The sequence below is a fragment of the Euleptes europaea genome, chromosome 10 (assembly GCF_029931775.1).
Source record: "Euleptes europaea isolate rEulEur1 chromosome 10, rEulEur1.hap1, whole genome shotgun sequence".
NCBI lineage: Eukaryota > Metazoa > Chordata > Lepidosauria > Squamata > Sphaerodactylidae > Euleptes > Euleptes europaea.
This window is the reverse complement of record NC_079321.1, coordinates 12,828,056-12,855,934: the sequence shown is the minus strand read 5'-3', so window position 1 is coordinate 12,855,934 and position 27,879 is coordinate 12,828,056. Positions and strand designations below refer to the sequence as shown.

At 43.0% G+C, this 27,879-nt stretch overlaps 1 protein-coding gene across 1 annotated transcript in view; it reads right to left on the bottom strand.

The window, feature by feature from the left end:
• PCNT (pericentrin) overlaps window positions 1-27,879 on the bottom strand; it is a 72,955-nt gene that overhangs the window by 6,759 nt on the left and 38,317 nt on the right. The window contains exons 26-40 of the mRNA XM_056856853.1: window positions 27,438-27,590; window positions 27,094-27,258; window positions 25,444-26,502; window positions 24,098-24,634; window positions 22,637-22,739; window positions 21,165-21,316; window positions 18,869-19,063; window positions 17,744-17,917; window positions 16,883-17,078; window positions 13,732-13,954; window positions 11,635-11,785; window positions 9,138-9,827; window positions 3,344-3,606; window positions 2,358-2,465; window positions 358-523 (exon numbers count right to left, since the gene is read on the bottom strand). Of these exons, the coding sequence (XP_056712831.1) occupies window positions 358-523; window positions 2,358-2,465; window positions 3,344-3,606; window positions 9,138-9,827; window positions 11,635-11,785; window positions 13,732-13,954; window positions 16,883-17,078; window positions 17,744-17,917; window positions 18,869-19,063; window positions 21,165-21,316; window positions 22,637-22,739; window positions 24,098-24,634; window positions 25,444-26,502; window positions 27,094-27,258; window positions 27,438-27,590 (4,335 nt within the window). The remainder of the gene's footprint in view (window positions 1-357; window positions 524-2,357; window positions 2,466-3,343; window positions 3,607-9,137; window positions 9,828-11,634; window positions 11,786-13,731; window positions 13,955-16,882; window positions 17,079-17,743; window positions 17,918-18,868; window positions 19,064-21,164; window positions 21,317-22,636; window positions 22,740-24,097; window positions 24,635-25,443; window positions 26,503-27,093; window positions 27,259-27,437; window positions 27,591-27,879) is intronic.

Below are 27,879 nucleotides of genomic sequence, written 5' to 3'. Positions count from 1 at the left end.
CTAATCAAGTAAACTGACAGTTACTCAATTAAGATTTTTAATTTGAGAGTGCGAGCTCTACATTTCAGTAATCAGGAAGGCAAGGAAGTACTTTTGGTTCAGATACATGGGGTACCAGCAGAAAAGACTGTGTAGGAAGATACTGAGGCAATGAGGAAAAAGCAATATTGAAAGTACTACAGAAAGCACCTATGAGATAGCAAGGAGTCTTCAGACCCAGATACAATTCTTTTTCCTACTCCTGATACTCCAAATCCTGGCATTCATATGACAGTCAAATTATGTTCCATAACCTATCGTTGCTACCAATGAGAAAAAAGGTTTCAGTGTACAAATGACACTCAGAAAAAAAAATACCTTTAGGTTGGAAGAACCCATGGTTGGCTTATTTTCAGACACAGAACTAGTTTTTATTACTTCATATTCTGGTGCTTTCAAGCCATTCTGGGAAACAGCTTTCTGTTGTGGCCACACAATTCTTTCCAGTTCCTGCATGGAAATCATAATACATGTAAGGTATGATCTAACATAACATTATTATTATTTTTTGCTGAAATCTCTTAAAGTACAGTTCAATCAGGTACTCTCAAGGTATGGTACAGTTGTCATTCAACAGTCTTCAAGTTAAAAAACAAACAAACCCAATCAAGCCCTTTGTAGTGCTGCAATCAGCCAGAAAGCAAACTGGAAACCTGGATTTCTGTTGAGCATACAGACGAGCAGCAGCAAAGCATTACACCCTCTTCAGTCAGAAGGCCCGCAAAGCAAAACTAACGCCCCATTAAGGGAAGAGGGGCCATGGCTCAGTGGCAGAGCATCTGCTTGGCTTGCAGAAGGTCCCAGGTTCAATCACCAGCATCTCCAGTTAAAGGGACCAGGCAAGTAGGTGATGTGAAAGACCTCCGTCTGAGACCCTGGAGAGCCGCTGCCGGTCTTAGACAATACTGACTGTTGGACCGAGGGTCTGTTTCAGTAGAAGGCAGCTTCATGTGTGTTCATGTGTGAGGAGACCCCTCCCAGTTTTTGAGTATGATTTTAAATGGGGGGAAATCCAATGCATTGGAAAGGCAAACGCAACCGCGACAGATGACCTGCAAAAGGGGAAAAGGGCTTTTCAGCTGGGGGGTTCTTTTTTAACATGTTTTAAATATCAGTGGCCCACCCAAACCCAAATGTGTAGAACAGACAATGGAGGAGGGTCTGCCTGCTCTCCCACATGCTGAGCAGAAAGGAACTTTAATGTCAGTCCACCTTTCCCTTCTCGTTCTCTTGTAGACGAGGAAGCAGCAAGGCAAACCCCAACATCTGTTGCAGGATCCTCCTACCAGAGGATGACTCTGCACAGGAAAATATTACATAAATTTCTAAGTCAAGAAAGCAAGCGCACAAGGAAAATATTGATCTCAGGTAAAGAAGGTACCCCAAGGCCCAACACGTGTCCCTTGAAAGTTGTTACTCAGTAGGTTGTTTCTCCATTTGCCTGAACATGTAGCAATCTGAATCTCTTTGAAACATCACAGCCTTGTACACATTCGTCACTTCTGCAACTCTTCCCTACCTAAACTCTGCCTATGTTGTCCAAATGTTCAGGCAGAAAAATCCTATGGGACCTATATGTGACAGATAACCTTAGACATGAAAGTGGGCACAAGACTTATGTCCTTATGACTGAAGCACAGAGGTTTATTCATCAGAATTCTAAATACTTCCTAGACACTTCGCTACCAGGAAGCCATTTTAAAGGGCAAGGCCCACAGCAATAACATTCAAGGCCATCTCTCCGAGCTAACAGAGCTCCAGTGAATTGAAATCCATGGGTTTATTGGACCAGCTCTGCATAGGACTGCACCATAAAGCTAGTACTCTGAGTGTTCTACAAATCTTACACCGTGAATATTTTCTACATTCCTCCACAAAAGGACTGGGCCTGCCACTGGAAAGTGCCTCTGATCCAGGCACCACGTCTACAGTAGCCATCGTAAAGCAAGATGCGAAAGCTGGGAAACAGCTGAAAAATACTTAGGATAATCTCTGAAAATTGAAAGAGGCAAGTTATTTTTCCTCTTTAAAAATACTACGCACTAGGTATTAAGCACTAAGTATTAGTACTGCTTAGGTAGCTAGCCTGGAAAGCAGTGGAAATATTGATAAAGGACTTAAGTAGATTAGCAATCAAACAAATGACCAATATGACCTGAGCGACCAATTTAAAATGAACTCCCTGAAAGATGGTTTATATTGTATGTATGTGAATGTATGCAAATGGTTGATGTTTGTATGTTTTTTGGAAATTTCAAATAAAAATTTATTTTTAAAAAATACTATGCACTGTAGCACTTTATCTGAATAAAATGAACTCTCTTACCAAAGCTCTGGAAGAAGTCAGTAATTCTGCTTTCAAATCCTCAAGTGTATGCAACAAGACTGAAACGGTTTCATCATTTAATGCAGGCCAGTTAACTGTTCTATTAAATGCAAACCAGACAGACTGTTTAAGAGGTTATCCCTAGGAACAGGCCATTATCTCCTGCAGCAGGCCTAGAACTCTGTACATGCGCAGTCTAAGTTGCTTAGCATAAAGACAGAAAATTAAATGGAGGGCCAAGTTACACGCACACAAGTGATTTGTGCCTCAGTCCCTGACACATAATTTAGGTGCCTAAAATAAGAGGATTAACTTGTCCCCCTCATGCCGATTCACCAGTTGGATACTCCCCTCCCCTGGCTTTTTGAAGTCCAGCTGATGGGAGTTTTACCCTCCCCTCCTCCACTGCTGTAGCCCCAATACCCATCGTCATTACAGCAGTACTTCTGCAGCTAAACTGCAGCATCCCATGTAGATGCGCCTAACTTTATACGGAATAAAGTTTAACCAGCCATTATAAATGTGTAAACTAGCCACATCTCAAAAGGTTGTTTTGTACAAATAAATCTGCATAGTTTTTAATGCTGGCAATGCTGGGAAACTATCTTCTGCACCCATCTAAATAGAACATACAGCCAAAAAGCTGCAAGTTTTTTTTTTTAATTCAAGACTTTCAATTTTTATCTAAAGGAAACTGGAATTTTTCACTGGTTCCAGACGTGGAGCTGATTAACACATTTAGTTAGTAAATAATGGAAACAATGACTTGCAATTGATGCAGTGAGTTCTGATTTACAAAAGCCTATTTTTTTAGAGTCTTTAAGGTCTACTAGAATCCTGTTTAATTTTGTTTCAACAGACTGGCATGGTTTCCCCTCCAGAATCCTAACTGCGATTTCCCCCAAATTTGTAGAACACATTGCTGAACTAGAAATAGGAACATTGGTTCTTGTTAGAAATATCCTTGTAAAAACTTACCTGTCTATATTTTTATATGCAAACTCAGAAAGGTAAGTAGCAGCAATGAGCAACTGTCCTCTGATGTTTTCTAGTTTCTGCTGTTCCATTTGCAGCAGTGTCGTGTTAACTGCTGAGTTGGTGGTGCAATTTTTTGAAGGACATGAAGGAAGTCTGTACTGATTTTTATGAACAAGAAGGCATATTTCCTGCTCCTTCAATTCTTCTAGCATGTGTTGCAGTTCCTCAATTCTTCCAGTGTTCTGCCAATGTTGCAATTCCAGCTATTGGAATAAAAAGTATAGCAATATATCCTATATATACATATTAATAGTCAGTGGGGAATAGTGGTTAGATGTGCTGGACTTGGATTAAGAGGGAAGACCTGGATTCCAATCCCTACTCAGCCATAAAGCTCACAGGGTGGCCTTGGGCCAGTCACTATCTCCCGGCCTAACCTACCTCACAAGCTTGTTTTGAGAGGGGAAAAAAGGGGGAGAGGAGAACCATGAATGCCACTGTTTGGAGAAAGGGCATGATAAACATAAAATATACTAGATTGTATCTTCCTGAAGGTTTCAGGAGAGGATTCTTTGACCCATGAAGGGGTGGGAAAACAGAAGAGATAAAATACCCTGGCAAAGGAAGGATCATTTTTTTGCAGACCCATCTTGGCTGCCTACATACGGAGGAAGGAGCTCTCATGCCTGAGCCCCATCTTGATGGCTGTCATTGCCATGTGGAGCAGACAGTGGGCTGGCTGCCTAGACAAAGGCCTTAAAATAATGGGAAGCTTTTGGCAAACTGGCTTCTAAGTTAAAGAGCCTGCCTTAGAACAAGATCAGCTAGGGCATGTACAGAGTGAGAGCCAGGGGAACTGCATGTACCTTTTTTTTTGGTATTTCTTGGCTCAGTCTGTTGCTGTGCAGAGAATATGTGTGGGAACTTTTTACATTTAATAAATTCTGCACTATTCTGAATGCTGGTAGTTGCTCCATATAGACCTCTACTGTTTGAACAGGCTATTTAAACTGGCCACCAAGGGAAAGGAGGTGGTCAGTTGCTAAACTGCTATTTCCTCAGGAGTGTGAAAGTGCAGTAAGCCATTCCTATGGCAACCAGTTGCTGGATAACTGGAGACGCAGGCACTAGACAAAGCATTAGAACAGCAAAGAAGGAAGGGATGCTGGAAGTACTGCCCCCCGGCAAGTAATTACTAAAATGACCAGTTGGTGGCAGAGTACTGCAGAAGAAGTGAGAGGGGGGAAACCCCTCTGAGAGTCAGGCGAGCCAGGAAAGTGGCACATCACTAGTCAGAGACTTGGGACAGTTGCTGGACAGATTGGAGGACTAAACAGAGGCACTCACAGGTCAGTGGGGCTGTTCCGCCACACCTGTCACCGCTGTTCAATGTGTGGTTACATGTGCAGTCACTCATGGGAGCTGCCCAGGCACAGTGCCAGCTGTGGAGATTCCTGAGTCTGCCAGACCACAAGGTGCTCCCCCCTCCTTCTCCCAATGGTCTTCATCTGTTCTTAGGATCACGAGATGAGTAGGGGAGTGTGCCCCTCCCTTTAGTTTCTATGAGCTGATGTAAGAATTCCCACATGCCTAGGTAAATCCTGCAGTTAGGTGTGACGTGTGTCTGAACAGGTGACCACCAGATGAACAACAACTACAGGTAAGTGCAGGCCTGCTTTCATCTTTGTGGTCACTGTGCAGTTCCACATGGGAGAATGGTGAGCTACCTAGCCATGCAAGGCAGGTGTGAGGCTTCCGTGCCACTAACAACCATAGGTCAGCTTCCCAAACTTCTGCTTCTTTCCCAAAATTGACATCAGAATACTGCCCATCAAAGATGTGGACCATGCTGCAGATCTCATTCACGGGGACTTCTCTTAAGAAGGCTGCCAAAGAAGATTGAGTTGTCGTTGAATGTGCAGGGGGCCTGCAGAGTATTCTACTTTTGCTATTTTGTAGCATGCCCATTTGAATAAAACAGATTGTGCAGCAGCTCTCTTCCCTTTACTCCCCCCGCCACATCAAATAAAATGGTCTGGTGCTAGGCTAAACTCCTGTGTCCCTTCCAAATACAATAAAAGTAGTTCTAGCATCCAAACAGTGGATGATCCTTTCTCAACCCCTCCTGAAAATAACCTCCTTGGATAAATTCATAAGGAAAATGAACCAGATTGTATGTAATCTGGATACTATTGGATAAATGCATAAAAAGTACCCCTGATCAACTGATTTGGAAAACATCCCCTAAAGATTTTGGACTGTGATCTAATAGGCACCAAAACATCTTGTATTTCATGTTTACTTCCACTGCAAAGCTACAGATGGATACCCCCATTGTTCAAACAGTGGAATGAGACAATGCTGAGAAGAAACCCACTTGTATTCCCCAATGGGTGTCCTGCTCAAATGGTCTGCTAGAAAACATTTTGTTACTGCAATGAGATGGCTTGGATTGTTATATTCCTCTGAATACACCAGTCCAGTATCTGTACTGCTACTCTGCATAACTGAAGGGATGCAGCTGAGATAGTACATTGTGGTCTACCTTCACGGTAGTAAACTGACAAGTGAAATTAGAGAGAACTGCACAGCTTTCAACTCCAACACGTTTATGTGAAGCAGCAATAAACTGAAGTACACAGTGCTTTTGACAGACCTGGGAACTAACATGCAGAACACCTGCGGTAGGCAGGGCTAAGTCCGTCCCTTTTCTTCCTTATCAGCTAATTCCCTTTTCACCCCATTGATGCGGTGGAGAAGCCAGAAAGAACCAACTAAAACTCTGGGGACCCTTACAGGGAGAAGGAAGGGGGAGTGGGTGGAAGAAAAGAAGCCTTTAACTGCCATTCTCCTCAGGGTGGGGCTAGACTTTTCGACAGGCAGGTTAGAAGGAGCTCGGTCTCATCGTCTGTCTTCAGGAAGAAGCAGGATGGGTCTAGTGTGTGGCCTGGAAGGGCACACCCTCGTTTTTAAGCTCTCAAATACAGTATTCCTAGACAGAGGGAATCTGAGGAGCAGACTGACGACTGTGTGGCAAAAGCTCCAGAAATCTTGGAGGAGGAAAACCTGAGAGAAATTTGCCTGACTCTTTATCTCTGTAACAACGTATCCATCAATGACAGTTTCTCAGAAGTCTTCCCCACAGCTATGATTGTATTCAGTTTATTCCTGAACACCAAAACCTCTATTTTCCTACGCAGGAAAATAAATCATGGGTTTTTTATTTATGCCTGGACTCTTCCTTGGTATAGTCGAGCAAACAAGGTTAAAGCGGGCTAGATGCCAGGGCAGGGGAGAGTGCACAGAGGGTCCCCTCAGTGTGCCAGAGGTTGGTGTGGAGCATTAGGTATTTATCTCACCGGTCGCGATCATCCAAACACTCAAAGGCCAGTTCACAATGACTTCTGTGACCTCTTTTATTTAAGTCTGCCTGGTGATGGGGCAGAGTGGTGTGGCCGTTGTGTGTGTGTGTGTGTAAAGTGCCGTCAAGTCGCAGCCGACTTATGGCAACCCCTTTTTGGGGTTTTCATGACACGAGACTAACAGAGGTGGTTTGCCAGTGCCTTCCCCTGCACAGCAACCCTGGTATTCCTTGGTGATCTCCCATCCAAATACTAACCATGGCCAACCCTGCTTAGCTTCTGAGATCTGATGAGATCAGGCTAGACTGGGCCATCCAGGTCAGGGCGGCGTGGCCATTAGTCCTCTAATATTCACAACACAATTCTCTATCAGAGGACAGTGGCATTAGAAAAAAAGCAACTAGTCCCACACACTCTTGTATCCAAGACCCAGAACAGCAAGACAAAAGTTTGAGGTGTGGAGTATAACACCTCGATGTTAACTGTTCACTGAGTGCCTCCAGAAAGCTTCAGAATTGTTCACTATGCATGTAGCTTTGGAGAGGCTGGATCAGGGTGTTCTGATGTCACTTCTGATGACTCTGACCTGAAACACCACTGCTACCAGTGTTAAGACACCTCATTAGCATGGGCATTCTTATTGAAAACTGGAGAGGAAGGCTCTAAAAGAGTCCAATATACATCTCATTTCCTGTTAAGGCAAACACTGTGGAACATGGATGTAAGACTTGGATCCATATGTGTGTGATGCCATCTGTCTCTGTAACATGGAGTGGAAACATAGTTTCACTCATAGTCAAAGCATGAAGGATGGGACAAATTACAGGGTGAATTAATGCCCGCAATGATAATCAGGTGCTCTGCCTCATTCACAACGCCTCCTTCCATAGCAGGCATGGTCACAGGCAACCGAAGGCTGCGCTTGTCCATAAAAACTCTTTTCTCTCTCTCATATGTTAAGGAACTATCAAAGGCTGCTGGTCCACTGCCTCTGAAACCAGATGAATATCCTCTTCAATTGCAATATCTGAAACTGAATGAACAGAATCCCTATCAGTTGAATCACTAATGTGAGGGGATGGAGTCCTCGGGACACCTCAGTATAGGGCTTACTTCCCTTATCCTCTCTAGTTCTGACTTTGCTTTGTGTATCTTTATTCACAGAGCAATTGGATACCTCCCCATTATTATGATGTGCTTTATGACCACGTTTAAATTTCATCTCACTTCTTCATAGGCAGTTCGGATTGACTACAAACTGACGTTAAGTCAGTCGCACCCTGCATCAAGCACTGGCTCCAGCTGCCTGTGTCCCCATTGCTTCTTTCTCCTTAGGTCCAAAGACAGAACTGATAGAACCCATGCTGTGCATGAATGCCTCTAATTTATTTTGTCCTGTACAGCGAGTACTACTGGCCGCTAGGGGCCCTCCCTGAAAATGCCACATTCAGCCTTGAAGCTCTATCACCCCTCACCTCTGGAGTGCATTGTTTACGCCCTGGGCGTTTCTGATTGTCATCACCCTGAGCCACCTTTCAGCCACAACCAGCATATTTTGAACACACTAACACATGAAGCTGCCTTCTACTGAACCAGACCCTTGGTCCATCAAAGTCAGTACTGTCTACTCAAACCAGCAGCGGCTCTCCAGGGTCTCAGGCAGAGGTCTCGCACATTGCCTACTTGCCTAGTCCCTTTAACTGGGAATGCCAGGGATTGAACGTGGGACCCTCTGCATGCCAAGCAGATGCTCTACCACTGAGCCACAGCCCCTTCCCAAATAAGGCTTTCCGAGCCATTGCCGGGAGAAATCGTTTTCTCCGAGTAAACAGCAGCAGCAAGCTCCAACACATCTTCTATTCACAGTAACCAAGAAGAAACTGAAGGGAAGGGACCCTCTCCCCACAGCAACCATGGGGGACTGCACAGTGACCGTGGAAATGGGATTTTTTTTTGACATTTACTTGTGCACATGTTAACTCGCTCAAACCTCTAATTGTATTGACATATCTCAGGTGTGAAACTGAAGGCTGCAACTAAGCTGAAGAGAGCCAAGTGGCAAAGCTGGGAAGGGGGATCTTGACTTAGATAAGTAATCATGGATTTATGACCATTTTAAAACAGCAAACCGCTTATCTCTGATAAATGGGCTGCAGCACTCCATGCAAACATGTGGACAAAGTCGTTGAAATGTTGTATGCTGCTAGGAGTTCCCAGTGGGGAGATAAGCCGGGTAAAAGTATCTGACTAAAGAAAATAATAAACGCCCTATAGTAAATAGCCAAGATGTGTCACACACAACTCACAAAACCTCTTGTTGGTTGCTGTTTCATAGGGTAGATTGTCTGGATTACTGTATAAAATCAACAGGTTCTGTGACATTTATTATGTACTGGTTACAAACCAGAAAGAAATCCCATGTTTTTTTTTACCTGACTTTCTTTAGCTTTTTGAAGTTCCTTTAGTTTGTCCAACGCCCTTCGTTGCTCTTGCTTTGTTTCTCTTGCTCCTTGTTCGGCCATGTTGTCCTGATCCCTGAGGGATCTGAGGACTGCCTGCAGTTGATCCCAATCCCTCTTCATTTGGACCTCTTTTCCCCTCTCTATCTCCAAGGCATGGATAATGTCCTGCTTTTGATTTTGCAACGACGCCTGTGTAATCTGTAAGCTGCTGAAGAGGTCTTGTTCTCTCTCAGGTTCTTCACACATTTGCTTTTTATCCATCTGTCTCATGGAATCAAGAGCTTGCTGTTGGGTCTTCTCAATTATGGCTGCCAGTTCCCTGGCATGGGACCGCTCTAGAGACAACTGTGCTTGCAGTTCTTGCAATGAATCTTTATGCTTACAAGACCCACATTCATTTATTCTCCTGCTCAGCTGTTCTGTTAAAACACGCTCATGGTTCAAAGAGCTTGAAAGCTCTAAACTGCGGCTCTTCTCAGCTTCTATATTTTTCTGCAGTTCCAGTGACTTATTCTGTTCTCTGGACAACAAGGCCTCGCAGCGAGAATGCTCAATTTTAAGTTCTTTGTGAAGGTTGCTGTTTGCAGCCTGCTCGTGCTCTAGAGCCACGGACAATTGGTTGTTTTGAATGCACTGTAGCTCCAAGGCAGCCTGCAACTCCTGTTCAACAGAAAGAGAAATTCACTTGCATTACATCTGTATTTTAAGAAACTAATTTAGGTGACCAGCCAATTTGCCATTAAGTTATTACAATCTAGCCATAAGACATTACAGGAGGGTAACACCAGCTGAGAATTCCACTTTACAAATTAAATTTGAAAAGCACTTTTTGAACTACAGATTGATAGTTTGATAAATCCGAGATTAAAAAAAACAAACAACAACCCTGGATTTATTGTGACATGCCCATTTTGTCCAGTGTTAGGCGGCAAGTAAATCAGTAATTCCGCTACCCCCAAAACATATCAACCTTGATTAATAAAATTAAGGGGTGGCTTCTTTTTCTAAATACACAAGTAATAGAGAAAGGCTTGGGGTCAGAACACAGCGATTGACACATCTGAGCCTTGTAAGACATTGAATGTGAGTTGAACACAACAAATAGACCTGATTGCAGTGCTATTTCAAGCCTTGTGAAAGACCCAGTCACTCGCTAATCATGCCCCTAGCTTGGAGATCCTGCTTGCTGATGAATCTATGACTGGTAGCAGCCCCGAATGAAAGCTCCTCCAGAACGGTAGCATTAATAGTAGGCAGTTTAAAGCACTCAGCATGCTACCGACAGCCAACATGTAACGCTTTACGTGCTCATATTGAATCCATGCTACTGCTGTCCAGATCCCTAGGGTGGGAGGGATGCAAGAAAAATCTCCCACTGTTGCTGCAAGACTTGTTCACAGTATCGCATCTGTTGCTGATTAATGCCATATAACTGGCCAAAGCATTCAATAAATTTCTAGATTGTACCTGATTACTGTTAAGCTTCCAAACAGTGAGCATCAGCTGGGTTTGGCTCTAGTAACTAAAGACAACAGGCCCAAGTTAATGCCATTGCCCTGTGCTATCGATACAGGCTCTCTATCCCCAGAGGTTTCTGCCTGCCACCTTTGACAGGGCATTGAGCATGGGTGTTCAAAAGAGAAGGCTACTAGACAAAAAACACGCTGAATGTAGCCACAGGTCAAGGACTCTGTCAAGAACCTGGTCTGGGATAATCAATCTTTGCAAAGCCTCTGCAAAACCATGCCATGTGCTTCTGGTAACTCGTTCTATGTAGCCCTGGCATGAGAATCACCAGTACTCTAGTCTCATGAGGTCAAATTGGCACTGCTTCCCATCTGATGATTTTCCACCTGCCCCTTGTCTGTCTGCAAAAACAAAAGACATTCTTCTATTTGGCCATATCTGACAATATGCCTGGTTGAATGCTTTCTGCTCCAAGGTACAACAGCACTAAAACCCACAAAAATAATTTAAAAAAAATAACCCTCCTCCACTTTTCTTTCTACACGTTTCCCACCCTTCCACAACAACATGCCATAATAATACTAATAATACAACACATCAATGACAATAAAATACACTTAACAGGAAGAAACAAATTTTCTTCCTTGCAATTCCCTGGGAGAAATATGCTCAAGCGCACAGCACCATGAGCATGCACTCACACAAGAAGCCAAAAGAGAACTCTTACGAAACTGTAAACATTTTTCTGAGCTCACTAATGCTGAGCTCACTTTTTCGTGAGTCGAACGGAATTTGTGCACTCTAATTTTAACCCATCCCGATACAAAAATGTAATTAAAGAAAATGCTAAATCAATCCATTATGCATTTATTTATTTTTCACTGTTTATTCCGACTGATGAATTCGGGTTTCCTTGGAGCAATGTATTCCTTTGGATAAATGGAAGAAAGCAATGTAAAAGCCTCAGCACCTCAGAGGTCTGCCATTTTCATATATTTACCTCTATTGCTTTTGATTTTTCATCCTCTTTTATCTTATGCTGATGCTGCTGTTCATCCAACATAGCCTGTAGCTCTTTTTCTTTAAGGCGCTCATTCTGCAAGTCTTGATGTACAGCTGTCATACTTTTCTCTTTGCTTTCCAGCGCGGAACTGAAAAATACAAAAGTTATACATTTCACTTGTGGATCGTTGGTACTGGAGACAACCTTGGTGTGAGAGCTCTGAGCTAAGTTACTGTGAACCAAAGCACAGCCATTTTTGATGCTTCAGGCCTGATTATGCCCTGCACTGTTCCTTCTGTGTAAAAGGTCTGATTTAACATTACCAAGGCGTGTTGCTCTCAGCTATTATCAAGGACACAGACATGTTTAAGTAACATAGGAGTAAGGCACACTGCATATACAGTGTTCAATAAGACCCTTCTCTGGCGCCACACTGTGGCAGGGATGACAAAGAACAGGGCAGCTTAGCCTCTAACAATGAATTATGCCAGATGTCGGGAGAAAATTCCAGGAGATGACTCTCCCCAGAAATACCTACTGCTCCTCTGCTGAGTGACCCAGATCAATAATCAATTAGGGGTGGGAGAGCTGAAAACTAGGAATATAAAATCTGGTACACACCCCAGCAAGGAAGAGAGGATGGGATCTGTGTCTCCTGAGCAAACTGAGTATCTCCACATTGTTCTTCTCATCACCCTAGCCAACATGGGTAAGATTTCTATGTCGTGTTTAACGTCAGTGTGAGTGAACCCTGACATACAATTTCAGGCAGCGCACGGCCTATCTGTGTGGGCTGAATAAACCCTGAGTGAATTCTATATTATTAGCTACTCTTCTGTCTATGTGTAATCACTACACTGCACTCAATAAATCTTAGTAGCCTTTGTGGTTTGTGTGGGGGGGCAGTAAGTCTGTTCAGCAAAAGAAGGAATAAGATCTCACTGACTCTAACAATCCGTGTGGCCTGATCAACCCTGCAGAGCTGCTCAGGCGGCTTAACAGCGACAGGACTGTCAGTAGTAGCACTTTGCCTGTGGAATGCCCTTCCTTTTGCCATGGTGCTAATAGCTACCCACTTGAATGGACACATTGCCTCAGTGCTTTGGTGTTTACACTGGCTCTCAATTTGTTTCAAAGCTCAATTTAAGGTGCTGGTTTGAACTTCAAAACCCTAAATAGTTTGTGTCCAAAGTACCTGTAACTACTCATATGAACTTGTCTGGAACTTGAAATCAACCGTGGTGTTCTGCTGCAAGAGTCTGCCCTATCAGAGATGAGGTTGGCTGCCACTTATGACAGGATCTATTCATTCACTGCCCCTAGATTGTGCAATTATTCCTCACCTGGAAAAGGGTGGAAAAGCATGGTGTAGTGGTTAAGAACGGTGGTTTGGAGAGATGAACTCTGATCTGGAGAACCGGGTTTGATTCCCCACTCCTCCACATGAGCGGCGGAGGCTAATCTGGTGAACTGGATTTGTTTCCCTACTCCTACACACGAAGCCAGCTGGGTGACCTTGGGCACGTTACAGCTGTTAGAGCTCTCTCAGCCCCACCCACCTCACAGGGTGTCTGCTGTGGGAAGGGGAAGGGAAGGTGAGTGTAAGCCAGTTTGAGTCTCCCTTAAGTGGTAGAGAAAGTCGGCATATAAAAGCCTACTCTTCTTCTTCTCTTGGCCTTCTAGCACAGCTTAACAGCTGTCTCTTTGGATGGCCTTTGAAATCAGATGAACATACACTCAAGTCTAGAGTGCTGTAATAATGTTTTTGGATTACTATTATGCTGTATTTGCTGCTTTTAAGTGATTTTTAAATGGACTACTTTAGATTACTGCTCTACTGCTTTTAGTACCTATTTGTTTTTACTTTTTATTATTTCTGATTTTATTGCAGTTATTGAATTTTCTCATCCTCTGTTGACAAGTGCTATCGATACTCTTTGTAGGAGAAAAGCTGGGTATGAATTACCCAAATAATATACAGACAGCAAAGACAGCAAAGAACCACCTCACAATAAACATTTTTTTTAATGAAAACGTAGCAGAAGACTGTTCAAAGCACAACCTGGTTGTGCAGAACCCACCGCAAAGCCTTACCTGTACTTGATTACTTCGTTCTGGAGATCCTGTAAAGCCTTTTGCAACTTCTCATTTGTTTTCTTGCTTTCAGAGAGATCCAGTTTCAGGTTCATTATTGCAGCGTGTTCCTGTTTCAGAAGCTTGTGCATCTCGGAGGCCTTTTCTTGCTCACTTTTTAGAGAAGCCTGCAAGTCATTTGCGATGGATTTCTCCTGCTGAAGTTTATATTCAAGTAGTTCAACTGAAAAAAAAAGTTTTAAAAAGTTTTAAAACTCTATAAAATAAATTCCAAGTAACTTTTTTTTTAAACCATCATGAATTGATTGGAGACAAGCTCAAGAAAAATGGAGGCAAGGGGGGACTTAGCAACCCCCAACTTGTTTTATCATTATTATGCTGCAAAGCTACTTTGGTTAGCAGATTGAACACATGAACACATGAAGCTGCCTTATACTGAATCAGATCCTTGGTCCATTCAAGTCAGTATTGTCTACTCAGACCGCCAGCAGCTCTCCAGGGTCTCAGGCAGAGGTCTTTCACATCACCTACCTGCCCGGTCCCTTTAACTGGAGATGCCGGGGATTGCACCTGGGACATTCTGCATGCCAAGCTGATGCTCTACCACTGAGCCACAGCCCCTTTCCATGGCTCAGGCAGGTTTTGTGGTCAGTCAAATCCAGTAGTGCAATTGAACAATCGGCAGTAACTATTCCTTGACAGGGTGTTAAAAATATTGAAAGACAGAAGTTTTATACTCAAGAATCTATAGTTATAGATACTATTTTATTAATCTAGGACAGGGCCCCCCCAAAGTGGTGCCTATGGACACCATGGTGCCCACCAACACCTTTTCTCACACCCACCAAATTTTTTAGGAAGTGGGCGGGGCCAGGTAGGGCTTTTGCCCTATTGGAGATTTTGCCCTATTGGAGATTTGATTGGCTGTGCCTATTGGCTTTTGCCCTATTGGAGATTTGATTGGCTGTGCAGATTTTTTAAAATGTTGCTTTTACAACAGCTGCCACCACAGCACAAGAATCTGCACTGTTACTGAAGTTAAGCTGTGGCAATCATTTTGTGGCTGGTTCCGCCTCCTGCGGCAGCCATTCTGTGACTGACGTTTTGTTGCTGCGCCTGCCATGTCGGAATTCCAAATGTGCCTGCAGGCTCAAAAAAGTTGGGGACCCCGGATCTAGGATAAGTAAAATTTATGACATAAATTAGTCCCCCAAACATCAGCTTTACCTTCTGCAGTTAAATTAGCTTGCCTCTAAAACAGGCTGTTCAGGGTTTCAGTTTAAATGATGGACAGATGCTGTTCGATCACTACTGTGACTTGATGAAAGATACTAAAGTATTGTCTTATGAGGTTTAAGTCAATGTAGTAGGAATAGCATCCTTCAGTTCCAGTATTGGCAAATGAAAAGCTTTATTATTAAAAGGAGAGTGTTGGGGAGTGAGCTGAACAAATCTAAATCTTGTCTTTCACAAAGAAATTTAGGTACCATTATCCCTTTCCTATGGGAGAAAGACCATCAGAAGGCTCCAAGTTATATTAAAAAAATTGAGACAATCCCTGGGTTCTAGTATAAACCCAAGGGTTTGGTCCTATCTTTTTACAGGTGGTTGTTCTTTTTCTGAGTGTACTCTTTTTAGAGAAAACGTAAGTAAAAAGGTTACATCAATGACATATAGCACCTGTTAGACTTGCTAGGATTTATAAAAATTGTACCAGTCATTGTGTAGCCAAGCAGTGGCCCTTCCCCAAGCCTGTGCTACCTGGAGGCACATGTCCCTGCCACTCTAGACGGAAGTCAAGCCCAGACGTTATGGACAGAGGCTCCCGTACTAGCGAGAAAGAACCAGAGGGAATCCATTTTCTTTCTCTGTGCCCAGATTGTGTCTCCAGCAGCTGTCATTTCGCAAGAGATGACCTGACATGTAAGCAGTCTTCCCCCCAACACTACCCCTCCTTTTGCATACTTAATGGCTCATCGGAAGCCTTCGAGATAGCAGCAGCCAGAGATTGCACCTCAGGCGTCAAAGGAATGTGTCACCCGGACGCAACATTGAGCAACATTCATTCTTTGTTTTATCTACTGAAGCCTCCCAATCCTCCTGGAATGTGCACAGTCAATAGGTTTAGCTAGCCCTTCTAAATTGATCATCGCCCCACCTTAGCAACTGACCATTAAGGTCTCTTTGTCGGTCTTTGTTTGCCTTGGGAACCACGAGGGGGTAAACCCAACTCCCCTACCCCCAGAAAAAGTATAACTGGAGTCGCTCTCATCCATAAGCTCGCTCTCTCCCCCACACTTGCTGTTACTCTGTCGGTCTGGGTAAGCAATGCCAGACCACACAGCTCTCCAGCCTCGTTAAGCCACAGGAATCCCTACCCCTTCCCCCTCCTTTAGCCGCATGGAACCTTGGACGTCCCCTCTACAGGATCAGGTGTAGTATTACCCCTCTTCAAAGGGAAACCGGCCACATTGGCGAATGTCTCTACTCTACCACCTTTTATTCTCTAGACTCTGTGTGTGTTTTGTAAGAATCTGTTTTGTTTGTGTGTGAACATATAACCAAGTAAACACCTTTTAACTAAATCCACTGGCTTTGCCTTATTGTTGAGGGTCACGGTATGGACTCTAGTAATCACAGGCTTAGATCCTGAGGTTATGCCCATTGCCGGTTATTGATTTGCTAATTCCCCCATATAAATATCCATAACCGAGCAATTTGGCTAACAATTGCTGATTCTGTGATCAACCAAATGCTGATTTTTCACATATGTGGTGGTTTTGTGTAAGAGCTCAATCTTTTGGGGACGTGATTTGACTTTCGAAAGCTCATACCCTGAAAATCTTGTTGGTCTCTAAGGTGCTACCAAGACTCGAATCTAGCTGGTTCTACTACTGACCAACATGGCTACCCTCTGAAACCACACTTTACATTCATTCTTAAATGACACACTCACTTTATACATATTACCATATGAATGGTAACTCTAAGCACTGCTACTTATTCATTTTTTTCTTTTCTTTTTTAAACATTAAGTGTTTATAAAACAAAGACTGGTCACAGCCTTCTGTACTTGTTTTATGTTTTCCAGTCAAATGACACAATGAAGTGAACAGTAAAGAATGTCCATTGAACTTCCACGAGATACTACCTTGCCTTCGAAGCTGGTGTTCCTGCTTGCTTCCATGGTTCTCTGTATTAATAAGAGTCTCTTGGAGTTGCTGCAGCTTTTCCTGGTTTTGAAGATGCATCAGTCGCAACTGAGCTTGAAGGTCTTGTATTTCAGTAAGCAAGCTGTTTCTGTCTGAAGACAAAAGATGCTCCAGAACTACCTTTTGCTGCCGTTCCTGAAACAAAAGTAAGGGCACTTCAGATCTCAAAATGTACTTTCAAAAGTCCAAATGTATTGTTTTATTTAAAGGCAACCAAATTTAAGGATCTCACAAGTTAAGGTTTACATCTGAACGTGAAAGGGAGAGAATCTCTTTAAAAAGGATCAGGAGCTGGGCCTGACATGAATCCTTAAGAGCTGACATGAATCCTTAAGAGCAAAATTTGGTTTACTTGGTAAAGGTTCTGAATTTTAGATGCACATGAACACATGAAGCTGCCTTATACTGAATCACACCCTTGGTACATCAAAGTCAGTATTGTCTACTCAGACAGGCAGCTGCTCTCCAGGGTCTCGGGCTGGGGTCTTTCACATCACCTACTTGCCTAGTCCCTTTAGCTGGAGATGCCGGGGATTGAACCTGGGACCTTCTGCATGCCAAGCAGATGCTATACCTCTGAGCCACGGCCCCTCCCCACAATGCCTAGTGTATATATGAGGGTCACTGAAAATCATGTATGGAAGGATAGTGGCAGTCAAACAAGTACTGTAAAGCCCTTTTGCTTCTGAATGAATGCATCTGTCTTAACAGTCCAGAACATGAAAACACTCTGAAAAACTTAAAATGAAGGAAGCGCACACAGTGCCTTGTCAAAACCACTAAGAATATGACTGACGTACTTGCTGTTCTGCTATATGCTCCAGCTTTTCTACCAGTGATCCTTCGTCTCCAGATCCAGAATTGCAAAAATGTGACTGCAAGTAGCTCTGCAACATGTTCCGCTCCTTTTCTAACACGCACTGGACGGCCTGAAGTAGTTCTCCTCTCCAGTCAAAAAAAGCAGATGAATGTTCCTTTAAAGAAACAAAACGAAACAAAAAAACCCCACAGGTTTTCACCTGAGTTCTGCTATGTTCATGCTTTCTCATCAGACAAGGAGACCTTACACTCCATTCTACATTGTTCCAGCCATCCACGTACATCCTGTCCAAAACACAGCCCTATTTCACTCCCTGAACCATTACATGGATGGCCAGAGAAACCAGCTTGCCAACGTATTTATACATACACGCATACACACATTCATCCATACGAAGCACCTAAACAAGAAATCATCGGGAGTTCTGTGACAAGAACCACTTAGGCCTATAGCAGCCGCAGTTCCCTTTTATGGTACAACTTCTCCTGTCTCCATTCTGTGGTGTCATGGCTGTCTGCCTGACCCATGTGCTTGATCAGAGAACCAAGCAGCATCAATGGCCCCCAACTGCCTTGACAACTCGTCTTCTCAGATCAGCCTCCTTCTGCAGGATCTGGGAGGCAAAGTCTTCAATACCCGAACTAACACAGCTTAAGTAACACTGTCAAACAAATATAACATCCACAGGCTACTGAAGATGGTTTTTTAAGTGACTATAATGTGCCATTACTGGAGGAGGAGGAGGAGGAGAAGAGTTGTTTTTATATGCCGACTTTCTCTGCCACTTAAGGAAGATTCAAACCAGCTTACAATCACCTTCCCCTCCCCACAACAGACACCCTCTGTGAGGTAGGTGGGGCTGAGAGGGTGACTAGCCCAAGGTCACCCAGCTGGCTTCGTATGTAGGAGTGGGGAAATAAATCCAGTTCACCAGATGAGCCTCCGCTGCTCCTGTGGAGGAGTGGGGAACCAAACCCGGTTCTCCAGATCAGACTCTACCGCTCCAAACCATCGCTCTTAACCACTACACCATGCTGGCTTTCACCACAAGCATCTCTGGGTGGAGAGAACAGGACAGAAATTATTTAATGATGTGCCACTGTACCTTGTCATCTTTATCTGGCACTGCGCCAAGGTAACGCTTCAATGACTGTACTGCATCAAGCAAGGATAGGCTGTCTTTCTGCAATCCCTCCATTAGGGGAGCCTGTGGGACATTTTTTTCCTCCTTACCAGGCAAGCTTTTTTCGGACAAAACCAGTATATTGCAGCTTTCTTCATATACCATCTTCAGCAAGTTCTGGAAGAACGCAAAAAAAAAAAAAAAATTAGCCAACTCACCAAGAAATTCACTACCAGTCTTCGTGTCTTGCAGTTTGCTAACATTATGAGAACACAGAGGACCTTTGCATTCATGACAGCATTGCTTGAAAACCTTAAACAATTAAGGACACCACTTTCCAGGAAAATGCAATGCAATGCATGGGCTCAAAGCTGCTTGGAGCATTGTTCTTTCCTCCTCCATTTTCTCACAACCCCTATCCTGTGAGGTAGGTTAGGGCTGAGAGAAAGTGACTGGCCAAGGACACCCAGCAAGCTTCCCTGGAAGAAGTGGGGACTCAAACCCAGGTCTCCTAGGATTCTTGGTAGAAGTGGAGACCCAGGTCTCCTAGGATTCTAGTCCAATACTCTATTCCCTCTGTATAATCCATCCTATTTGGCAAACTAATTACTCAGAGATGAAAACATCTCAGAAGAGCCAGCAGCCAGACCTCCCTTCCTTGTGCCTGGATCCAGCTCCGCTTGAGACTCTGAGCTTCTCCTTCCAGCTGCCACCTGGCCATCAGTGAGGCCAAATGAAAAAGCAGTGGCAAGTGAGTATCCGCCCATCATACCTGAACCGAGGACTCCTTCCCTTGAGTACCTTATGAAATGGTATTTTAGCTGAGACCTAATGGGGCTTTGTTTTAAATCACTTTCAGAGCCAATTTTTGGCAGAAAAGTGGAGCTAAAAAGACAATGCTTGCAGGCCTATTGCAAGCATACATGGGAAACTGAGTTTTCCCACGATCCTTTGCAGAGGAAGCAGCCATTTCAGACTATAAAAAGTAAGTACTTTTAAAATTCTCGGGGGGGGGGCATTTTTTGAGGTAGTCACCAAATTCGCACTGTACGTTGCAGTTCGCACCCATAACTGCAAAGGGGTGGCCCTTCTCCTCCATAGAGAAGCATTATAACAATGCTTCACTATGGAGAAGGAGGGGGCGAGCCCTTCAGGACCCCATAAAATTGGACCCCCTGACCCAATCTTCACCAAACTCCGGGGTTCATGCAAGGAGAGTCTTTTGAAAATCCCCTGAAAATTTGGGAACTTGACCTCCAAAAATACCCCCACAGGAGCTTTGACATTTTTGCTTCACTGGCTGTTGCTGCTTCTTGGCACCATTTTCCAAATCCTCCCCCCCCCATAGTCTTGGATTCATTTGCTTATTTGTCATTTAATCCAACTGGATGTGGCAACCAGTACGATTTTTATTTACAAGGATCTGTAGTAGCATCACTTCTAACCTTTCATGACATCATCAGTAAAATCATGAGGGCCACGCAGCCCATAGGATTAAATAGCAGTATGTGGGAAGCTCAGGGTTGTGAGGACAAACCAGAAGGATAACTGAAGCGAAAACAATGGGAATGTCTTTGCAACTTCCGCTGAGAATCACCAAAGGTGGGAGGGTGTTTTGTGATGTTTCTACTATACTGCTGGAGCATTTCACCTTCAAGGTGAAATGCAGAAAGGCCATGTAAAAAAAGAAATGGGAAAGATCTGGTACACCGTTCCTGTCCTGATTGCCCTCATGTCCCGCCCTCCTACTTCAAGATTTAGGTAAGGCCTTGTCTACAAAAAAACAATCACTGCTGGAAGTTTTAAGAAACCCTATCAAAAAACAAGCCAAGCATATTGTTTTCTTAAAATGCTGTAGCAAAGTGGTTAGACTAGGACCAAGAGACCAAGGTGCAAATCCCCACTGATCTATGAAACACCTTGGGGCAGTTGATTTTTCTCCGTCTAACCTGCCTCACAGGGTTATTTTAAGGATAAAACGGAAGATGGGACAACCATACATTCTGTCTTGATATCCTTAGTGGAAGGACAAGATTTTTTTTAAAATGCAAGTTTTACTTAGTTTTAAATTAATATTTTTCTTTGGCTAGAGGAATTAATACCCTCTTGTTGAGGAAATGTTTGAAAAATAAATGGAATTTTCTATTTAAAGTAATCATTCCATGTGATTTAAGTCAGTGAATTAAACTGAATCAATGCTTTATATTGTCTTGATTTAATCAATGTATTTTATTTTAGACCTTGCAGAAAGGAATTCAGCAGTCTTCTTGAACATTACCTTTATCTGTTGTGAAAACACTTCTCTGTCTTTCATTCCTGGTTGAGTGACATCTGCAACCATTCCAAGACACTGCGTGATGTTGCCATCTTGGTGTACTGTCCTTTCTGTAATTTCGTTATTATGTTGAAATACTAAATCTGAACTGGTACCTGAAAAAACAAAGTGGCAACCATGTTAAAACTATGGACAGAGAACCAGCGGGAATGGAATTCCCTCTTGGGGGGAACCAGCATCCTGCCATTATTTGTCCTAAGGCACTGGTTCTCAAACCCCAACTATTTTAAACAACATTAAAGGTTGGACTATCTAGAACAGAGACTAAGATTTAAGATGGACGCTAACCATGCAATCCTGAATGGGGCGAGCCGCAGCTGCATAGGAGCCAGTGTGACACCTATGCTGGCGTCCGTGCCACTTTGCATAATACAAAGTGGCACCAATGCCGGCAAGGGGGCACTTACACCAGCCCCTGAAGAGCAATGCAACAGCGTGGGCCTTGGACTGCCGCATTCCTGGAAGCAAGTAACTGCGCCGGTGTCCGAGGGGGCGGTCGCAGGTGTTCTCAGGGGCGGAGCTGCCTTTAGGCAGCATCCAATCCCGTTTTGGCCTGGGAACGCCCCTTTGCGCTGTGGCGGGTTTTTTTTAAGAACATTATTCATGTATTTTCCAGCTGGGGAGCCTCTGAGGAGGAGGCACAGTGGCGTCATTCCCGGCCATCACCTATCTACCCCCCCTTCAGGAATGTCCTAGGGAGAGTTACTCCAGTCTCTCATTCATTTCAATGGGCTTAAACTGGAGTAACTCTCCTTAGGATTGCAATGTAAATGTCTTTAACTTTAATTGCAGACAACGCAACGTCTTAATTAGCAAACAGCAAATAACTTCATGACTCAGAACATCAGTCTAAGCCAGCAATTCCTAAATTACCATTTTGGGCACACGAATACGCCAGACCCATAGTGGGATGCCCCATGGAGCAATGATCCCCCTACATATGGGCAGCAATCATTCTAAGGAAGTAAATGATGCATTAAGATTCTCAAATGCAACCCACCGACATGGAGGAATCCCATGTCACTATTACTCAGAAAACAATGGGCAGGTAGCACAAAGGAAGATGCCTGCATACTGTTCTCGGAGCTGACTGAAACTATATACACTTCTACTTGGGCAAAAGAAGCAGCTTCCCTTCAATTTCAGTTCAGCAAAATCTCCTGGTGCCCCAAACATTAAGAGTTCAGGAATCTTTGGGATACATATACAAGATCTCCCGACAGGGATTTTCCATTAAAATAAGTGTAAGATCTTCCAGCTCTCGAATTACTTTCCATTTCCAATTCAGAGAGAAAAAGAGGAGCATACAAAACTCAAGGCTTTCAATCTATGGCCGAACAGTAGTGTCCAAACAACATTTGACCTGGCCCATGGAAGCAAAACAAGCAAACAAAACAACCCAAAAGTTAACTTACGGCAGCCATAGTCGGTGCTTGCACCCTCAAGCCTGGACATAGTTGATCTTAAATCATTTTGCAATTCAGACGGCATCAGAGTGAAGTTTTCACCATTTCTTGCCTATTCATCAACAGACATATAAAAATGGATTATCAAATATATGTAAACTGTTATATACCAAAAGAAGAAAAATAGTACTTCATTTTCCCTGTCCTTTAAGGACTCACTATTAATTTCTTCATCTATCCTACCAATTATGAAAGGTTTACCCTTATATAAATTATTGTTCTCCTCCAAAATACAGTGAGCAACTGGAAACTGACCATGCTCCCCACTGTTGACTATACTGAAGGAAAATGCTACAATCTATTCACACATACACTGTTCAAATACTGTGCCAAACAATACTATTGAGGAAGTGACCTCAGCACCAGCAGGGAGAAAGCACATTTCATCCCATCATCCCAAGGGAGCTCTCCAGGACTGACTTTGAGTTTTGTCACTTTGCAAGTGAACCTGTTGCCAAACCAATCCCCAGCGACCAGTGCTAATACCAGATGGGCTGGTATATGGTGATATTGAACCAACCAAATGGGAGTGAAGGCCTGCTCCCTCCTCACGCCTCCCTGCCCTTTCAATCCTCAGCAGACCCACATCCTCTCCTGTACGGGGAGGTGGTCTGCATGGCCTGAGATCACAAGATTGGCCCCGACAGAAAGTTCATAACTAAACTACTGTGTGTGTGTGTGTCGTCAAGTCACAGCTGACTTATGGACACCCTGTAGCGTTTTCAGGGCAAGAGACATTAAATGGAGGTGGTTTACCATTGCCTGCCTCGCGTGGGCTGAGGGTTCTGAGAGAACCATGGCTGGCCCAAGGTCACCCAGCAGGCTTCATGTGAAGGAATGGGGAATCGAACACGGTCCTCCTGATTACAGTCCGCCGCTCTTAACCACTATACCACGCTGGCTCTGATCTGAACTACTATACGTCAGCATTTCTCATATTAAATTCTATTAGCCCTGCTAATAGAAGGCAATGCCATCCTTGCTTAGCTTGAATCAACAATTACTTCCAAAACTCTATGCTTTGATTCAGGTTTCTGTAACCTTATTTCTATTATTTTGCTTATTAGATCTCTCGACTTACACTGTGTAAATATGCCTTCAGTCTCATGAGAAAGTTGGACTGTAAATATAGAAAATTAAAATAAACAAATAAAATAAACAAATAAAATAAAGACTTACATACAACTGGTACTGAAGGATGTTGCTGTGTAATCCAGAATTACCTCACTGGCTGGCATTCATGACAAAGTGACCAAAACTGGTGACTATGACACAATACCAATTATTATTCACTCTTTGCTCATTTAGTTTCCATAGGAACTTATTGAAGGCACATGACTCAGCAATACACCAACGTGCAATGGAGAAATTTTATGTGTTTGAAAGGGCCTTTATAAAATAAGCACTTACTGAAATGTTTTCCTTCCCACCGTTGAATTCAGCGTCCAAGAAGGTAGGTCCTGAGAATGCTGGAAACTGGAAGGGGGGGCTGTTTGCTGTTTCTTGATTGTCAGAATAGGAATGGTAGCACCTCAACAATCCAGAGGAGTCTGCGTGTATGACCGAGGACTCTGAACTCATGCTTTCAAAACCTACGCTGTGCACATCATCAACTTCTGAGAAGGGCGTTAGATGAACACTTGCCTGGCGCTCCACACTATTACTTTGTTTTCTCATAATCTCAGGAGAGTCCCACAGAGTCTCATCCATAACCATCCTTTGGAAGTTTGCTGGTATTTGTTGAGTGAGCTGCATGCTTTGTGAAAGATTGTTTAAGCCGCACACCAAAGAATTTGGGGTTTGATTAAGCTGCAATCTTTGTTGACCATGCGGTTTTAAATTTGTTGTTCCTGCTTCCTCGATCAAAAGCATTTCTTCAAGATGTTTACCTTGAATATTAAGATTTTTGCTGGAGGTCTTTAGATCAGTCATTAGAACATCTCTTTCCTGCAAAACAGTACAAATGTTCAGTACTTTGCCTTAACATAAAACCACACAACAGTAGAGTGATAATTCTGGAATTATGATCTTCATTGCCCCTGCTTCACCATTCTCGGATCTCCTGATCCCTCAAATGATCCCTTTTTACCTTCCTGTCCCTTATGCCTGGAACAGCTCCCCACCCCCCGGAACAGCTGCAAGATACTGCCCCTCTTACTTCTTTGTTACGCCCTTTTCAATTTGTATAAACTGCTTTGTGCAATACAAAAATTATCCGAGAAAAAAAAATTAGTGAGTACTGCATTACATCTAGCCATTAATTGTCAAAGCAGGAAGAGGCAAAACTTTTTTACTTTAGAGAATTTTTATGGGGTTTTTCTTTTAATTCATCCCTGTCTTCTTTCCCAAAGAGAGAAAACTGCAGTTTTAGAAAGGTGCTTTAAACTGCAAGAGATGTGGAAGGACCACTCTATTTATCATGAATATACATGATGAATGTCATGAACGTGATGGATGTTGCAGCATGAAATTTTCTGGATCCAAGCTCACCCTGTCTTATAAGCACCTTGTGTACAATGGCTGACCATTTAGATCAAGCCAAGAGGGCTGAGTGTGCTACCTTTCAGGAAGGTAGAATGCAGGACAGTTTAAAATTGCAGCTATGGATTGATTGGGGCAGGCGGTAAATTAGAATTGCTTCCTGACTGCGAGTCCCTGCACAAATGAGTTATCCTTAACCAGCTTCAATAAAATACCCTATCCCGTTTCATTCTGACCATTACTGTGACATTAAAAATATTATGAGTGTTACATACCTGTTTATCACTATAAGAAACTTTAACCGACACTGGTGGCTTGTTGCTTAGTTCTTCCTCTTCTCCCCCTTCCTCTGTTTCTAAAGAAAGCTGAAAGGCATCTTCTTCTGGAATCAATTTATGAAGTTCAGTTTCTTTCTGATCATCATATTGGTCCTCTTCCACGGACAATTTCAACTGTAAGTGAAAAAGAGCTCTCTCAGACCTCAGGGCTTCCAGTTCTTCCATGGTCTTCTCAGTCTGAGACCTAAGTTTCGTAGCAGCAGCTTTAAGTTCACTAATCTCACTCTGATAAGCGGCCTCTTTGTCATGCAGGGTGCCCACCAAGACCTTGAGCTCATTTTCAAGTTGCGCGACATTTTCTTTTTCTCTCAGTACTTCAGCTGCTTGCTCTGCCTTCTTCTTTGACACAGTCTGGAGCTCCAAGTCTCTCTCTGAAAGTTTTGCTTCCCTTTCTCTCAGTTTACCTTCAAGGTCCTCAATACAGGAAGTAGCAACTGTTATTTCAGTATTTCTTTCTGTTAAGCGCATTTCCAACTGCTTGTAGTCTTCCTGCAGTTCTTTATACTGTAGTTGTAAGTCTGTCAGTTCTCTGAAGTACTGTCTAGAAGACTCCTGAACATTCTTAAGGTTTTGTTCTAGATTTTTTATCTCCACTTCAAACTGAGATTCTTTTTCTTCAAGCAGTTGCTGCAAAGTTTCTCTGTCAGCCAAAACTCTCTCTAGCTGTCCACAAAGTTGTTCCCGGTTGGGCTGAAGGAGCAAAAAGCTGGCATCTCCGTCACTGTTCTCCAGATAATTCGATGATGAGCTCTGCAATTCATTCTGAAGATTCTCTCCCTCCTCTTCTAGTACAAGGGTATTAGAATTGTCTTGGCTGTCATTAGCTTCATCACTAACAGGTTCATGAAGCTCGAGCTCTTTTTGAAGATTCTCAATTACTCCATGGAGCTGTTCTATTTCTTCTGATGTATCCCTCGCCAGTTGTTCCTTATCAGCACGAAGATGTTCTATAACTGATTTCAGGTCCTCAGTTTCAAACATCTGCATTTCCAACACCTGAAAACAAAAAAATACCCGAGACTTAGTTGCTATGATAAGCCATTCGCATACGCAGAGCTGCTATCTTGTGCCTTATTTGGAAGCTCACTTTCATTTTGTTTACTTGGAATCTTTTAGGCTACATTTTCTGTTAAAATTGTTCAAGACAAAAAAAAAGCAATACCCTGCCCTAAAACAATAAATAAGTCAAAATGATGAATGTAATAGCAAAAATGAATTTAAAGTAGCAGATAAAACATCGTGTTAAAGCAACTATGGGGAGGGTCCATGGTTCAGTGGTAGCGCATCTGCTTTGCACCAGAAGGGCCCAGGTTCAATCCCTAGCATCTCGAGTAAAAAGGATTAGGTCAGAAGCTTTGTGAAAGACCCTCTTAACTGGAAACCCAGTATTTCTTTGGAAGTCCCCTGAATATTTAGCAACCTCTTCCCCTTCTTGTGGATGGCCTGGTTGTGTTGCACCCACTTTTAAATATTATTATCAAATGCATACATGCCAATTCCCATTATAAAAACAGAACTCTTTTTAACCAAAATCCTGATACATATTAACATTTTGTCATCAAAGAATGCCCAGCCTCCATTTGTTACCTTGTTTTCCTTGTAGCTTTCAAGCTCATGTTCTAGTTGCACAATCTGCTTATTCAAATGGTCTGTTTCTTGATTCTTTTCTTCCTGTAAGGACTTGAGAAACTGGAGAAGAGCCAATTCACTATCCCCTGGACTCTGACTTGTGTGAAGTTTTTCAGTGTTTTCCTAATGAAAAGAGTTGAACACACTGAACATATGGCATTGGCCTAACATCACCCAGCAATTCTCCATGATAATGTGGAAATTTCAACCTAGGTCTCCTAGATCCTAGTCAAACCCCATAGCTCAATAAAATAAGCAAGCCAGGGTTATAGATCTGGAATTTTAAAAAAAATCAGACCTACTTTTAGGTATGCATTTTCTTCTTGGAGCTGGATTATCTTGGAGACATAATCACTTTTTTCCACTTCAAACTTTAAACTCAGGTGCAATATTTCCTCATTTTTATTTATCAAATCCTCTTCAAATTGTTTGAGTTGCTCTAACAAGTTTGCAACCTAAATTAAAGCAAAAATAAATCAATTTTGTTTAACAAAACACCTCTCTGAAGAAAATGCTGCCTTACTCTTCTGTCATAACGGAACTGCAAAAATCCACACATGACAATTCAGACACTCCACTGCCAAAACTGAACTAACAATACAAAAATAGCTTCTTAATAAGAGGAAGAAAAGATTTATTCTAAAAGGTCAAGGTAAACAGGAGGTCTAGGTTGTGACAAACCCTAAAATTTAAAATAAGGTTCCCCCCTAGAGATTTTATGCTCTTGGACCCCGCGGGGTTACA